General features: G+C 34.7%; 1 protein-coding gene across 1 annotated transcript in view; it reads right to left on the bottom strand.

Annotated features, from left to right (window-relative positions):
• Positions 1-16925, bottom strand: part of RHAG (Rh associated glycoprotein) — a 41911-nt gene extending 24986 nt beyond the window's left edge. Inside the window, exon 1 of the mRNA XM_049765227.1 lies at positions 16787-16925. Coding sequence (XP_049621184.1) covers positions 16787-16925 — 139 coding nt within the window. The remainder of the gene's footprint in view (positions 1-16786) is intronic.
• Between the last annotated feature and the right edge of the window lie 1232 nt (positions 16926-18157).

The following is an 18157-nucleotide window of genomic DNA, read 5'->3' as shown; positions in this document are numbered from 1 at the left end:
TGAATCTAGGCCAGACACATGAAAAACAAGCATCTGACTTTCAGTACTGTCTCTCTGGTTCTCCATATTTTTAATTTTTATATATTTCAAATATTTAGAAAAAAATATAATAAATGAGCCACAGTGATAGGGTAAGGGGTTTTGCTTGCATGCAGCTAACCTAAGTTTGATTCCTATATGGTCTTTTGAGCCTGCCAAGAGTGATCCTTATATATATATATATATATATTATATATATATATATATATATATATATATATATATATATATATATATATATATATGTATATATAATGATGTATTATATATAATAGAAATGTATATACTGTTTTCTTAAATTTGGGTGGGTCTTCCAAACAATGCTCAAAAGATCCAGGAAATTCTCCATTAATATGGTTGCAGTTCAAATCAAGGGTCCAAAGATGTTATGCTACTTTGGACCTGCAGGGCCAGCGTTCTGCAGTTTCTGTGCTATCCAGAAGGTGCTGGAAGCCTCCAGGTCTGCACTCAATTTGGGTTGGCTGTGTGCAAGATAAATGCCTTACCTCTTATACTATCTCTCTAGTCTTCAGTATGTTATAATCTATAATCTATAAACACCTTATCTTTGCTTCTATTGCTTCCCTTACTCCCAAATTAACTAACTGGTGTTTCTTTAAGCAAGATCTTTTGTTCTTTGGCATACTCCTGTTAGTCTATAGAAAGTGCCTGTCTGCTCCCTGCCTGGACCGCACACCTCACAAGGAAATCTCAAAAGACAATGGGGAAGTATACTTTCATCATAGGTATAGACCTATATAACACTACCTCTTATCCTGTTTCTCCACAAATGTAAAATAATCTTCTGTTTCACTTCCTCCCTTTTTTAAATTTTTGTCCATTTTTTGTTTTGTTTTGTTTTGTTTTAGTTTTTGTTTTTGATTTGATTTGTTTGTGCTTCTTTTGGGTAACTCCAGGCAGCACTCAGGGTGCTCCTGGCTCTATGCTCGGAGATCGCCCCCCGGTGGGCACGGGGACCATGTGAAATGCAGGGATTTGAGCCACCGTTCTTCTGCAGGAAGGACAGATGCCTTGTCTCCATGCTATCTCTCCTGGACCCACTTTATTCCCTTATTACGTCTTTTATTTAATCTTTCTTTTTCTTTAGATATGTGTGAGCATATATATTTTTAGTTTTTGGCGTGTGACTGTTTTCTTCTCTCTCCACCCCCAAAAATCCACCAGTAATATAATGTAGCACCACTTCTTCCTGCAAAGACATATTAAACAAAGGGGAAATTTTATGTGTAAAGACAAGCTCTTATCTACTAGAGATAAAAACTCATATTTCTTTACAACACAGGGACATCTCCCACCCTGAACATATGTCATGTGTAACCAACTTAGACTCCAGGGAACTAGACACAGACAGTCCAGCCTTGACTCCTGGATCCCAGACATAGAAATGACAGAGCTCTCCACAACAGCTCCAGGAACCAAATCCCCTCCAGGGCATTCATAATACTGCTCTGATGCCAACATGTGCCAGTTCTAAATTCATAACCTGACAACGAGGAAATGGGAACAACTTGATCTAAGAGCAAGTTGTCCTTCCTCATCAGCCAACGATAAGACAAAATCAGAAAACATGTCACCCTTTGACATGAGCAAAAGCTAAGATCTCTATATAAAATACAGGTTGTTGGGGCCGGAGAGATAGCATGGAGGTAAGGCATTTGCCTTTCATGCAGGAGGTCATCGGTTCGAATCCCGGCGCACCATATGGTCCCCCGTGCCTGCCAGGAGCAATTTCTGAGCCTGGAGCCAGGAATAACCCCTGAGCACTGCCGGGTGTGACCCAAAAACCACACACAAAAAAAAAATATACAGGTTGTTACAACCTGTTACAACCAGGACTCGACAGTACGCATCCCGGTACCAACAAAAACAACAACAACAACAACAACAACAACAACAACAACAGCAACGTAAAGCTCTAGCCTAGCTTTGGTCTACGATCTGTTCAATAAACAAGATCTCCAACTCCAGAGGTCTGACTGAGACAACTGCAACTGAATGGGTCTTCCGTAAACATAACGAAAGACTTTATCCCAGGCTCCATCCTAGGAGCAACATAATGACCAAGACCACGAATTACAGAAGATGGATTAAAACGACACTGAAGAAGCAGAACTCTTAGAACCACAAAGAAAGACTCCATCAAAGCTCCATTCCTTGAGCTGCACAGTCACCAAAATTTCTAGATACAGAGGTCTGATTTTACCATCCAAGATGAAACAGAAGTCTTCCATATACCACAAAAGCACCGAGGGGAGAGTAAATAATCATGCAAGGAGTCTACAGTTAATCCCATGACAGTATACTTCAGGGGTAGAGAAACCCTGTAACTCCTAGGCCAAGGGAATTTCCTCTATAATATCCCCAGTAGTTGCTGTGCCTATGCAGGGGAAAAAAAAACACAAAATAATCATCTTTCCACACATTTATTTATTTATGGATCGATTTTGACGTCTTTATTTTGGTGTAAGATATTGAAGTTGATATCTCTAATTTTATTTTATTTCATTTTACTTTATTTTATCTTATCTTTCTCTTGCTTTTTACATTCCAGCATGATTTGATTTCAGAACCGAGACTATTGTGTGGTGCTTGTCTTTATTGCTATAGTGCTTACTGGATATTTAATTTGATATTTCTTTCTGTATTGTTGTCGTGTTTCAATTACCTTTTTCATGTCCTCTCTCAAACTGAGGTTGAAAGCCTCTAAGGTCTCTGCCCATTTTCAAAGTATTTGACTTCTTTTATTTATTTATTTTTTATTATTTTGTACCCCATTATATCGCTTTTCTTTCCTTCAAACAAAACCACATAACTCAGTTTATCTAGCTCTGCCTCTTAAATAGAGGGGGAAACAAGGGAGGGAACAAAGACCAAACAGATATATGATCACTAATAGTAAGCTAGACAAAGAGGGGTCCACCTACTCTAGCAGCCTGGAGGGTGATGGTGGGGTATATGGGTTGCAGAAAGGGAACTGGGATGGGGGGAGGACAAATTTGGTGATGGGTATTCCCCTGATTCAATGTTAATATGTACCTAAAATACTACTGTGAAAGATATGTAAGCCATTATGATCACAATAAAAATTAAAAAAAGAATAAAGCACACACAGCCATATAAATAATAGTATAAAAACAAGAAAATCATGTTATTATTGTTTTATATTGTTGACATTATAAGGTCTAAGCATTGATTAATGTAAATAATATTTTGAAATCTGATATAATTTATTATGTGATCATAATTATATCTTTATTTTTATCAATAAAATTAACTTCACTCCCCCCCAAAAAAAGTGCCTGTCTGCTTTTCGTTTGTTTGCTTTTGGCTTTGGGGCCCAGCCAGAAGTGGTCAGTTTACCACTGTTTCTGCTCTCAGGGATTACTCTTGGTGGCTCAGGGGACAATGGCTATACCAGGGATTAAACTAAGAATGGCCACCTGCAGAGAATTCCTATCCACTGTAATACCACTCTTACCCCATCTTTCCCTATCTTTAGACCAGTATATCAATCAGAAATCAACAATTCCCCTAATAGTCCCAAAGTAGAAAAATAAGTTTTGGAATAGAGATCTGTTTGTGCCTATTGCTTCTAGTTCTTTTAAGAAGAAAAGACTACTTAAAGAAAAGGCAGCAGTCAGAATCCACTAGTCTTTTTTCTTATAAGTGAGACAACACTGGGTAAAACTTAGAATGACATAAAAATGATCCCTAGATATTGTTTATATTTAAACACAGTTATTCTTTATTATTGTTATCTCTGGTAATGATACACTTAATAAGATATGGATAAATAGAGGAACAAAATATTAAACATTGATTTAAAAATAAACAATTTTATTTAATTCCTTGCTAGTATTGAAATGCATATAATAATTCTAGTGTTTTAAATGTACAACATATACTGGTTTATGTTCAGTGGTTCCTATCATATAATAGGGCACTTTAGAGATTACAGAAAGTCTGAAAGGTTAAAAGACTTTTCTTGGGGCTGTAGTAATAGCACAGCTGTTAGGTCATTTGCCTTGCACATGGTTGATTTGAGTTTGATCCCAGGCATTCCATGTGGTCCTCCAAGCCATCCAGGAATGATTCTTGAGGGCAGAATCGGGAGTAACCACTGAGCAATGCTGTGTGTGGCTCAAATCTCCAGATAATTCTGAGATGTAATTTTCCTTTTATACTATTCAGCTATTTCACAGATAGTGACAAACATAAGTATGTGTAACTATAGAAACTTTAACATAAATGAAAGCAAAATTACCAAATTAATAATTGTTAATAATCATGAACTTTTTCAGCTCCACACACTTTTAGAGGGAAAAATAGCTAGGTTTGTTTATGTTTTCTGAAGCAATAGAAAATGTTATTTTTAATTCCGGAACCTTTTATATATGTCCTTTCAATAATGTCTGTGAATTGGTATGCTGCAAAGAATTGCACACCAAAAAGCATACATACTATTATTAAGAGTTTAGTAGTGACTGTTGGATTTTTATTTTTGTTTGAAAAAAATGAACCCAAACTATGTTCTGACAGCTATTGACATATTTGGAGAAATGCAAGTGTAAAGTTGTCATTTATTTTTATATATATCATTGTTTTACTAAAATTTAGTTGACAATATTTATTGCCAGTAATGCATTTTGATGTTTATTTTTCAAATTAGGGTTCAGAGAGAGAGCATAGAAATTTAGATGCATGTTGTACATATGGCTGAATATGATTGATTCTTGGCGCACATTGTTCTGTAAGCACCATTGGGTAATCAAAGTGGGATCTCTGGTCCTTCAAAGATCTCCCTGACCCCCTTGCTCTAATTAGTTTTGGGACATTTATAACTTCTAATACAAACTTATCAGCTACACCATGTCTCTCCAAGGTTTTTAGTTGAGATTATTGATAATATAAATTCATTCTTTTGAATAAGATATCTTGAAAATGTCAACATTTGGGAACTATATAACCATAGTTCTTATTTTTTATCTATCTGTTTGTCTATTTCTCTCTCTCTTTCTCTCTCTCATCTTTGGCCACACTGTAATAATTCCTGGCTGTATGTTCAGGGGAATACCTTGGTGATGTTCAGTGAACCATATACAGTACCAGGAATTTGAATCAAGTTGGCCAGATGCAAATATAGGGCCTTAGTTTTTCAATAAGTTAATATTTAAAAATGATTAATGCACATTTTAATAAGGTCATAAAAAGGTAAAAGATTTATTCAAAATAGGAGTTAGTCGAATAGATTGTTACAGTAAGTTGTTTCATATTAATAGAATGAAAAAGTCATTGATGTGATTTTTTTATATTCCATAGATACTAGAGGCCTTTGGTTTGTAAAATCCCTAATAAAATGTTGGCAGTACTCAAAGAACCTTTTTAATATTTTATAGCCTGTTTACCTGTTAACAATCATTGACTAAATTCTCAGTCATGTTTTATTTCTTGTGAAACTATTTGCTTCAACAGAGTGAATAACATTTTATTAGACACTATAGAAGGCCAAATCTGTATTTTATGGATGATGTCTAAAATGAGTATTTCTGTGTCCATATACATGATATTCAGAGGTCCCATACACTTCATGGTTGTGCTCTTGACATGTTTAATTCTGCCTTTTATTAATAAGAGAAAAAAGATTGCTACTACAAAATTTTGGTCTTGTAATTTATCTTCTATTAAAAATGTCTGATTCAAGTAATAGAGAAATTCAAAGCATTTTGTCTTATTAAATTTATTGAACTATCAATATTCAATACAAGTTTTATTTACTTGTAAAGTCAGTATCTTTTATAATGAAATAGAAGCACTCAAAAATGTTTATTGACTATTATTGGATAATGCCTTGAGTAATTTATTATTGTTTGGGGCCCATACCTGATGGCACTTAAAGGTTACCCAGGTATGGGTACCTAGTGGTACTTTGGGGATCAAGCATTGATAGAGTACAAACAGTATGTTCATAGAAGCAGAAACTGCACTTCATCCCTTTACTTGGCATGAACATTTTTGTTATGTTTTTTTTTCTTGGCCACACCTAGAGATGCTAAGGGGTTACTACTGGATCTACACTCAGGAATTACCCTTGGCAGTGTCCAAGGAAACTATGGGATGCAGAAGATTGAAGCTGGGTAGGCTGCTATGTACAAGACAAGTACCCTATCCACTGCACTATTTCTCTAGGCCAGGTTTGAACATTTTAATAAGTGAATATTTAGTGATATTATATCCAATGATATATTATGAATAATATTTAAGTTTCGTTTATGTCAATATTTGAAATGTAAGAATACATGTATAATTAGTTATGTTTGTTGGGCTAAATCAGAGATAGTATAATTAAACTGGAATTACTATAGCTAAAATAGAAAAGATGACCTTTTTATTTGCAATATAAATTTTTAATAAGAAAATTTTAAGTTGAATCACTCGGAGATAATTACAAAGTTGTACATGTTTGAGTTTCACTCATACAATATTCAACACCTATCCCTGTCATTTTCCTACTCTCCATTCTGCATTCCTCTATGGAAGACATTTTTCTTCCTAGAAGAGATAACTTTCAATAGGATAGGGTTTGGTCACCATTTGGAATAAGTAACGAATGTTTTCTGTATAAGATGAAGTCATGAAATTTTCTCATACATGCATGTACATGGGATCTATTATGCTGAGTGAAATAAGTCAGAGGGAGAGAAATAGACGCATAATAGTCTCACTCTTCTATGGGTTTTGAGAAAAATGAAAGACATTCTTGCAATAATTTTCAGAGACAAAAGAGAAGAGGGCTGGATGTTCCAACTCACTACATGAAGCTCATCACAAAGAGTGATGAGTGCAGTTAGAGAAATAACTACATTGAGAACTATCCTAACTATATTACTATATTATTATTATTATTATTATTATTATTATCTCAAACTCGCGGCCCGCGCGGGGTGCAAACGGCGCTCCGTACATTTTGTGGCCCTGCCCTAGAAAAATCTTTTTTTGTTTTGTTTTGTTTTAGTTGTTTGGGTCACACCCCCCAGTGTACAAGGCTTACTATTGACTTTGCACTCTAGAATCACCCCGACTTTGCCTCCTGTGGCCCACAGGTAAATTGAGTTTGAGAACCCTGATAGAGTACAGGCGAGGTTCGGGTGAAGAGGAGGGAGATTTGGGACATTGGTGATGGGAATGTTGCACTGGTGAATGTTGCACTAGTTCTTTACATTACTGAAACCCAACCACAATCATGCTTGTAATCAAGGTGTTCAAATAAAGATATTAATTAAAAAAAAGATTTGACTTTATGATGAGCTTACTGTTCTCTTACTGGCATTCAGGAGACAACTATTGTTAGAGTTGTTCCACTTGTCTCCCCACTCAGGTCTCATTCTCATTGTCCTTATGCATCCTGTGTGTGCGTGCAGGTGTGTGTGTGTGTGTGTGTGTGTGTGTGTGTGTGTGTGTGAGTGTGTGAGCTTGTACACACATAAATGAATATATCTTTGTGTTGAAACTTCAGTTTTCAAAGGTTGGGTTTAAGTGCAGTATATATTATTTGCCAATTTTTACTATTGGCATCTGCGATCTGGTGCTTTTGTTGAAATGTGAATAATTCCTTTTTTTCTGATAATAATTTCTTTATTTAAAATTGTGGCTATAAGTGTTAATAGTTGGGTTTCAGTAATTGAATACATGACCCATCACCAGTATAACTTTCCCCCCACTAATATTACCCATTTTTTTCCTCCCACTGCCCCTAACTGTCTAGGAACAGGAATTCTATTTCTCTCACTCACTACAATTGTCATGTTATTTCTCTAACTGAACTCACCTTCATATCATGAAGGTAAGCTTCATTTCATGGTCTGGTCCTTCCTGCCCACAGCGCTATTGTCTTTGTGTATTATTACCATACTGTCACTTATTCTTCTTAAACACCACAGATGAGTGAAACTATTCTTTGTATATTTTAATTCAGCATGATAGTCTGCATGTCCATTCATGTACAGACAAATTTCATGACTTTATTTTTACTAACACCATAATATTCCATTGTGTAGATGTATCACTGCTTCTTTAGCCACTTATCTATTGTCACGCATCTGGATTGTTTCTAAATACTGGATATAGTAAATAGAGCTGCAAGGAAGATAGGCATGCAGAGGGCATTTTTGTATTGTGGTTTTGTATTTCCAGGATATAATCCTAGGAATGGTAAAGCTAGATCATATGGCAGCTCAACTCCCAGGGTTTTTTTTTTTTTTGTTTGTTTGTTTTTTGTTTTTCTTTGAGGAATATCCATATTGTTTTCCAGAAAGGTTGGATTAGACAGCATTCCTATCAGTAGTGAATGAATGTTCCTTTCTCTCCACATCCCCACCAGCACTGATTATTCATGTTTGTATTTGTGTGTGTGTGTGTGTGTGTGTGTGTGTGTGTGTGTGATTTGTGCCAGTCACTATGGTGTGAGATAACTCATAATCCTTTTGATTTGCATCTCCCAATGATTAATTGTATGGAGCATTTTCTCATGTGTCTCATGGCCATCTTTATTTCTTTGAGAATATGTCTGTTTATTTTTTCTCCCTATTTTTTGATGAGGTTGGATGATTTTTTTTCTTGTGAAGTTCTGTTGGTACCTTGTATATCTTAGAATCTTAGATATTGGCCCCTTATCTCATGGATATTGAATGAATAGCTTCTTTTATTCTGTGTGTGACTTTTATATTCTATTAATTTCTTCCTTTGAAATGGAGTGTTTTCTCAGTTTAATGCAGTACCATTTATTTAACTCTGATTCCACTTGCTTGGACAGTGAGGTTTCCTCCTCAAAATGCCTTTAGTTTTAATCTCATGGGCATTTTGCCTATGTTTTCTTCTATATACCTTATAGTGTCATGTCTGATACGAAGACTTTTAATTTGATTTGACTTCATGGCCTGGTGTTAAAGGTATAAGTTTTCTCTTTCATGCATGTGACTGACAAGTTGTTCCAACAACACTCATTGAAAAGACTTCCCTTGCTCTATTTTGTGTTTCTTTTTCCCTTTATCAATGATTAATTGATTATGTGTTTTAGGGTCATTCTCTGAATACTCAAGTCTATTCCATTGATCTAAAGGTCTGTCTTCATTATAATACCATGCTGTTTTTTTAATGACTATTGCTTTGTAGTACAATTTAAAGTTGGGGAAAGTGATGCCTCCCATCTTTCTCCTAAATGTAGCTTTAGATATTCATGGGCTTTTATTATTCTAAATAAATTTCAAGAGGGTTTGATCTACTTCTTTGAGAATGTTATGTGTATCCTTAGAGAGATTGCATTAAATCTGCATAATTATTTGTGAACTATTGAAATATTAATGATGTTAATCCTCACATTTCATGAATGGGGTATATGTTTCCATTACCTTGTGCCCTGTTTTATTAAAATGGTAATCAGAAGTCTTCCCCAAACCAAAAGCCCAGGCTCCATGAATTCACTAGTCAAATCTTTCAAGTCTTCAAGAGGACCTACTGCCAATGCTTTTCAGGCTCTTCCAGGAAATTTAAGAAACAGAAATACTCTCAAATGGTTTTATAAGCATTTTTATAAGCATACTCTGATACAAAAAGCAAACAGAGATGCTCCCCCCAAAAGATAACTCTAGACCAATATCCCTCATGAACACAGACACAAAGATCCTCAACTAACAAATAGGATCCAATGTCTCATCATGAAGGTCAGACACCATGACCAGTTAGGATGTATTCCAGATATGCAAGGATGGTTTTACATATACAAGTCGATCAACGTAATACACCACACCAACTAAATAAAAAAACACATGATCTTATCAATATATGCAGAGAAAGCATTTGATAAGGTGCAACACCCATTCACAATAAAAAAAACTTCTAACAGGATGGTAATGGAAGTAGCTTTACTTAATATAGTGAAGGCCATTTACCACAAAACTCTGGCAAATATTATACTCAACAGAGAAAAAAGCTAAAATCCTTCCATGGCAAATATTATACTCAATGGAGAAAAAAACTAAAAGCCTTCCTTCTAAGATTAGTCACAAGACAAGGCTACCTCCTCTCAGCACTCCTATACTGAAGTACTTGCCGTAGCAAGTAGGTAAGAAAAATATACCCAGGGCATTCAGATAGGAAAGAAGTCAAGCTCTCACTTGATATGACTATATTTAGAAAACCCTAAAAACTATCAAAAAGCTTCCAGAAACAATAGAATAATATAGCAAAGTGGCAAGCTATAAAATTTACAAGTAAAAATCAATGGCCTTCCTATACACAAATGATGATAGAGAAGAAGTAGACATAAAAAAGCAAATGCATTCACAATACCACCACAGAAATTCAAATACTTGGGAGCCCACTTAACTAAACAGTTGAAGCAACTACACAATGTATAGTTTTTTAATCTAGTCTTCTGTTCTTGAACATTGGTTTGTTTCCTATTTTGGTTTTTTGTGAACTGTACTGCAAAGAACTTAGCAGTTTTTAGGGTTTTTTTGTTTTTTTTTTCTCTTCACTTCTCGGAGATGCAAAGAAGTGGAATTCTGGGTCATGTAAGAGGTAATTTCTAGCTTTTGAAAGTATCCGTATTGTTTTCTAATAAAGTTGAGCTAGATTGGACTGGATGATATTTCAACATTAGCTGAGGGTTCATTTTTCCTTACATTCCCACCAACACTGGTAGTATTTGTGTTCTGTGAGATGACATCTCATCACTGTTTTGATTTGCATTTCTCTGAGTAAGGTGATGTGCAAAGTCTTTTTTTGTATAACCTTTGAGCCAACTCTGAGAAAGTAAAAATTTTAAAGGAAGTAAAATTCTATTTATTCCTTCCTTGATTCGTTTGTGTTTAATGTTTGATAGAGCAATGAGTCAGAAAATTTAGTTAGTGCACAATTTTAAAAAATTCACAGCCACAAAATGACCATTTTTTTCACTACTTTTAACTCTTGCCTTGGTTCTTTTTTGTTTGTTTGTTTGTTTGTTTCTTGAGCCACACCCATTTGATGCTCAGGGGTTACTTCTGGCTGAGTGCTCAAAAATTGCCCTTGGCTTGGGGGGACCATATGGGATGCCGGGGGATTGAACCGAGGTGCTTACTTGGCTAGTGCTTGCAAGGCAGACACCTTACCTCTAGCGCCACCTCACCAGCCACTTGCCCTGGTTCTTTAACCCAGAGTTTCTCAAACTTATTCTAACTCTGACCCCTTTAAAACTTTGTTTCCTTCCTGTGCTTTTTTTTTTTTTTACTGATTGACCCCTAGTTATTGCATCATGTTTCCCTACCAATTTATCTGAGTTTTTCCTATGACCCTTTGTCATATCCTGGGGACTTCAAGAAGTCATTTGGTCTTCATTGAGAAATGATGCTCCAATTTGATATTTCTTTATTTTTTCAATTTGATATTTCTTATTCTTTCTTTTTTCCCTTCCTCTGACCTACCTTTCTTCCTTCCTTCTTTCCCTCTCTCTCATTCCTACTTCCATTTTCTTCCTTTCTATCCTCCTTTCTTCCTGTCCTCTTTTTCTTCCTTCCTTCCTTCCTTCCTTCCTTCCTTCCTTCCTTCCTTCCTTCCTTCCTTCCTTCTTTCCTTCCTTCCTTCTTTCCTTCCTTCCTTCTTTCTCTTTCTTTCTTTCTTTCTTTCTTTCTTTCTTTCTTTCTTTCTTTCTTTCTTTCTTTCTTTCTTTCTTTCTTTCTTTCTTTCTTTCTTTCTTTCTTTCTTTCTTTCTTTCTTTTTCTTTCTTTCTTTCTTTCTTTCTTTCTTTCTTTCTTTCTTTCTTTCTTTCTTTCTTTCTTTCTTTCTTTCTTTCTTTCTTTCTTTCTTTCTTTCTTTCTTTCTTTCTTTCTTTCTTTCTTTCTTTCTTTCTTTCTTTCTTTCCTCCTCTCTTCTTCCTTCCTTCCTTCTTTCCTTCCTTCCTTCCTTATTTCTTTCTTTCTTTCTTTCTTTCTTTCTTTCTTTCTTTCTTTCTTTCTTTCTTTCTTTCTTTCTTTCTTTCTTTCTTTCTTTCTTTCTTTCTTTCTTTCTTTCTTTCTTTCTTTCTTTCTCTTTCTTTCTTTCTTTCTTTCTTTCTTTCTTTCTTTCTTTCTTTCTTTCTTTCTTTCTTTCTTTCTTTCTTTCTTTCTTTCTTTCTGTCTGTCTGTCTGTCTGTCTGTCTGTCTTTCTTTCTTTCTTTCTTTCTTTCTTTATTTCTTTCTCTCTCTCTCTTTCTTTCTTTCTTTCTTCCTTTCTTCCTTCCTTCCTTCTTTTTCTTTCTTTCTCTCTCTCTCTTTCTTTCTCTTTCTTTCTTTCTTTCTTTCTTTCTTTCTCTCTTTCTTTCTCTTTCTTTCTTTCTCTCTCTCTTTCTTTCTTTCTTTCTTTCTTTCTTTCTTTCTTTCTTTCTTTCTCTCTCTCTCTTTCTTTTCTGTCTTTCTTTCTTTATGTCTTCCTTCCTTCATTCTTTCTCTCTCTTTCTTTCTTTCTTTCTTTCTTTCTTTCTTTCTTTCTTTCTTTCTTTCTTTCTTTCTTTCTTTCTTTCTTTCTTTCTTTCTTTCTCTCTCTCTTCCTTCCTTCCTTTCTTCTTCCTTCCTTCCTTTCTTCTTCCTTCCTTCCTTCCTTCCTTCCTTCCTTCCTTCCTTCCTTCCTTCCTTCCTTCCTTCCTTCCTTCCTTCCTTCCTTCCTTCCTTCCTTCCTTCCTTTCTTTCTTTCTTTCTTTCTTTCTTTCTTCTTTTTTGTTCTGTCTTTCATCTCTGTCTTTCTCTCTTTTTCTTTCAAACTTTAAAAACAAAGTTTTAAAACTTGCCTATTATAATGGCAGGCTAGGATAGATGGTGGAACACGGGATGGACTCTGAGAACATTGGTGGAAGGCTATTCACACTAGTGGTGATATTAACTCTGGAACATTGTATCTCTAAATTTAACTATGAATAACTTTGTAAATCAAAATGCTTTAAATAGAAATATATAAATTATATAATATTTATGCACTTAAAGGCTTTCTTTGAGAAATGGCTTCTTAATTCGCTCAGATTAAAAACAATGTGCTTCACTGTTGCCCACTACACTTCTAAATGCCCATGTTCACTTTCCATGTTTCTTTTTACCATATATTAAATTCCCCCAAGGTTTTTGAACTTGCTGATTCTTCTGCATAAACATTTGTCTCATTATTTATTTATTTATTTATTTATTTTTTTGATCTCACAGGTCAGACAATTTATTTAATACAGTATCATCTCCCCGTCTCCATTCCCAACAGGTGAGCCATTGTTGACAGAGATATTAGGGATAGTTAATAGAATAGCAACATTCAATAGATACATGAAGATATTATTTATTTTTTATTATTATTTTATCAACAGCATTCTCATAAAATATATTAAAGTAAGTCTGATTACTGTGTTTTTCAAAGCAAGGTACTTTTTTTTAAATAACATCTTTAAACATCATGATTACAAACATAATTGTAGTTGTGTTTCAGTCATAGAAAGAACACACCCCTTCACAGTGCAACATTCACACCACCACTGCTTCCCATTTTCCTCCTCCCCCACCCTCTGGCTATATTTGAAACAGGCATTCTACTTCTCTCACTCATGGGAGAAGAAAGGAAGAAAGGAAGGAAGAAATGTAGGAAGGAAGGAAAGTAGTAGGAGGAAGGAAGGAAAGAGTGAGGAGGAAGGAAGGAGGGAAAGTAGGTGGAGAAAGGAAGGAAAGAATGAGGAGGAAGGAAGGAAGGAGGGAAAGTAGGTGGAGAAAGGAAGGAAAGAATGAGGAGGAAGAAAGGAAAGGAAGAAAAAAGGAAAGAAGGAGGAAGGAAGGAAAGAAGGAGGAGAGATGAAAGGAAGGAAGGAAGGAAAAAAGAGGGAAAAATTCTAGTAACACTCAGTTACTAGACAAGGTTATGAGTGCCAGAAACTGAAGCATCACATGTGGGATGGATCCTGGAGGTGCTCAGGGACCACATGACATAACAGATCAACTATGTTTGTCTGCATGCAAGGAACAAGACCCAAGACAGCAATGGGCTTGCCCCCAGGCCCTAATGAAGAAATCCCCAATTGAAAACAACCAGAACACATATTAAGAAGTACCTTGTCCCATTATTTATATGGTTTATTTTCTTTGGTTCTATTGATTATTACCTTATAATGGGAGAATAGCCCATTATACATCAACTGACTTTCTCAACAAAATTTCTCATTAAAACCATGTAAAAAGAAAATGAGTTAACTATTTTACAATTATCTAAAAATGTATACAGGATTATTGCATCCTATATGAATAGGAGAAGCTAACTAAGTTTATATAATGAAGGACTTAAGTTTTGCTGCTATTAGGGTATAATTCTCTCATATCAAATTATTATCTAGATGCATCTACTTTCTGGTTATTGCTTCATTATTGTGATAGTTTATTACCAGTGTTTTTAAGTGGATTCATACATGTATTTAACATGTATATAATTATATAATATATACAATACATACATAATATAAGCCAAGGTACATTATATCATAAATAATATATGATGTACATGCATATTATATGCACAGTTTATATTTGTGATATCAATATATATGATGACATTATTATTTTTATATATTTTAGCCTACCTTTCTTCACTGAAACTTTGGCTTTGCAGACTGAAAAAAATTGGTAGTTTAATAATATTTTCTTACTGAATTAAAAAGCAAATGAATTTCTGCATTTTCAACAAGTAGACTATATTCTAAAACTGCTAGGCCAATTTTTAAAAAGTCATGCTTAGCAATAATCTTTCTAATTTTATTTTTATTTCTAATTCTTTGTTCTTTGTTTTGGAGTCATACCCAGGGATGCTCAGAGTTTACTCATGTCTTTACATACAAGAATTATTCCTGGTGTTGCTTGTAGGGAACCATATGAGATACTGAGAGTTGAACCTCAGTTGATCACTTGCAAGGTAAGTGCCCAATCCACTATGCTAGTACTAAGGCCCTCTGTCTCTAAATTTTTATCCTAAGTTTTACCTTGAAAAATTTGAGAGTTCAGAATTGTATCAATTAGAAATGTAAAAAAATCAAACAAGTTATGAATGTACAATTTTTTTACAAATAATCTTAAGTTCTTAATATAATTAATTTAAATAACATGAATTATAGATTGTATTTTGATATTTTATTTCTTTGTACTGTATAGCAGATATTTATCCACATATAATTGACTAGTAAAATATTATATATAATAAATATATATTTATATAAAATTTGTATACTATAAACATATAGTAAAATATATAGTAAAACATAATAGATGTTAAAGAGTTGGACAGAATTCTGTTTTACTTTGGTGTTCTCTAATTTAAGCTTATAAAATTATGAATCCTCTTGACATCTATCTAGTGCAAAGAGAACTGCACTTGTCAGACTTATGATCCTATCTCTGGCATTCACTTGTAATTATGCATTTTTGCTGAGTCACTTAGGAGCTCTCTAATTTCTCCTTAAAAATATTGTTCATTGAGCCAGAGTGATAGCACAGTGGGAGGAAATTTGCCTTATAGGAGGCCAACTAGATCCTGGGCATCCCAGACTATTCCCAGAGCACCACCAGGAGTAATTCCTGGTCTCAGGGCCAAGAATAACCGGCTGAGAGCTGCCGGGTATGACTTCAAAATAAAAAAAAAATTACTTCATTATATAAATTCCCTACAAAAATGTAAACATAAAAAGAAAGTGTTTTGTTTTTAAAACTTCTTTTTGACATTTTATTTTATTTGTTTTTTTTTTTATGGGAGGGACCACACCTCATGATGTTCACCTGGTGATGTTCCTGGATATGTGCTCAGAAATCACTACTGGCTTGAGGGACCGTATGGGACCCCAGGAAATCCATCCTTAGGCTACAAGGTAGACGCCTTACTGCTTGCACCACCACTCCGGCCCCAGCTTTTTAAATTTTTACTCAAAACCTATGATAAATATTGCAACAAATGTTTACATTTAGAAACTTTTAAATTCTGAGCACTATTAAAACTAAGTTCATATATCATTGGTATTTTACCATTCCTATCCATTATAATAAAGTAATTATTATGCTAGCTCCTAGTAGTTAATAAAGGGTATTATTTATTGTTACCATATATATTTCTTAAGCTGCTGTTCCAAACTTGAAACTAATATAATCCCTTCTTTTAATCATTCATATAGATAGTGGTGCTGTTTTTAGGTTAGGTTAACACATTTGATATCTCATCACAGAGGAACTTAGGGACATTATAAAGCATGGGTATACTTTCACTAAATGCTCATATTCTATAGAGTACACATATGAAATTTCGATTAACCCCAATACTTCATCTTTTTCTACTTTATTCCTCCTCAAGTTACATTTGAACATTTTCTTATATGCAAAATGGCATTTTTATATATTGTAAACTGTAGTGCCCAATTGAAGGAGAAAATAAAGACAATTAAAATAAAGACAGTTAACAACATGAAGGCCACACAAAAACCTACCAATTGGATTAATGCTCTGATATTTTAATGATACCAATTCTATTCAGACACATTAATTTCAGAGAAAAGACCAGATACCTTAGTACAAACTCACAATACCCTTAGTATTCATAAATACAACATAATTCTATAAACACCTTAAACATAAATTTTAAGTGTTAATAGCATTAAAAAATTTACACTTTTAGAACCAAGCATCCCAAATGTTCAAGAAATAGGTTGCTTACTCACAAGGATATAACTCAAAGTCCACGTTGGTTGACTTGTTGCTATTGGGCTTCTGCTCCGTGTCGTAATGAACAAATAATTGAAATAAAACAATCATGGTAATTTCCAGGGAAATAGCTATGAGAGGAAATTTGAACCTCATGTTTGCGGCAAAGCATAGGCCAGACTGAGGCCTTCACAGGCTGTAGGAGGTTGATAAGAACAGTGAGGCAGCTTGGTGTGTGGAAGCAAGCTGCAAGCTCAAGGCATTCCAATGATATCACAAGAAAAGAAATGGGTAAGACTGATGAATACCCCACCCATTGCAGAGAGTTATGCTATATACTTGAATTATTGCTCCAAATGCTGTCTTGAAAATATAAAAAGTAGACTGAAAAATATGCTAATTAAAATTATTTATTTCATGAAAATGGTGATGATCATGTTTAACTGAATCAAAAGACAGCTCTTAAATGCCTGTAGTATGAGAGACACTGAGCTAGGCTTTATAAGAAACACAAAACTAAGAAAAATAGAATAGTCCTTTAATTTTCTTCAGGGTATGATGGAACTAATTGATAAGGCAGAAATATGAATAAATGTATAAAGAGATAAGCAGTATAATTGTGACTACAAAAGCATAATAGAACATGGAGTAGCAATCTCATGCCAGATATCATCTCATGACATAGAGATTGGCGCACATCACAAAGAATGAGAACAAGCAGTGCTAGCAGGGATGTGGAGAGAAAGGAACTCTCATTCACTGCTGGTGGGAATGCCATCTAGTCCAACCTTTATGGAAAGCAATATGGAGATTCCTCCAAAAACTGGAAATTGAGCTCTCATATGATCCAGCTATCCCACTAGGGTATATTCCTAGGGTATATCCCTAGGAACACAAAAATATAATACAAAAATTCCTTCCTCACACCTATATTTATTGCAGCGCTATTTACAATAGCCAGACTGGAAAAACCAAGATGCCCTTCGACAGATGAATGACTAAAGAAACTGGTAAATATACACAATGGAATATTATGTAACTGTCAGGAGAGATCAAGTCATAAAATTTTCCTATGCATGGATGTACATGGAATCTATTATGCTGAGTGAAATAAGTCAGAGGGAGAGAGATAGACACAGAAGAGTGTCTCTCTTCTATGGGGTTTAAGAAAAATAAAATACATTTTTACAATAATTCCCAGAGACAAAAGAGAGGAGGGATGGAAGGTCCAGCTCACGACTTGAAGCTCATCACAAAGAGTGATGAGTGCAGTTAGAGAAATCACTAAATTGAAAACTATCAAAACAATGTGAATGAATGAGGGAAGTAGAAAACCTGTCTACATTACTGGTGGAAGCCGGATGGGGAGGAGGGTGATTTCAGACTTT

Source organism: Suncus etruscus, chromosome 18, assembly GCF_024139225.1.
Source record: "Suncus etruscus isolate mSunEtr1 chromosome 18, mSunEtr1.pri.cur, whole genome shotgun sequence".
Taxonomy (NCBI): domain Eukaryota; kingdom Metazoa; phylum Chordata; class Mammalia; order Eulipotyphla; family Soricidae; genus Suncus; species Suncus etruscus.
Note: the sequence above shows the minus strand (reverse complement) of the source record. Positions and strands in the feature narration are given on the sequence as shown.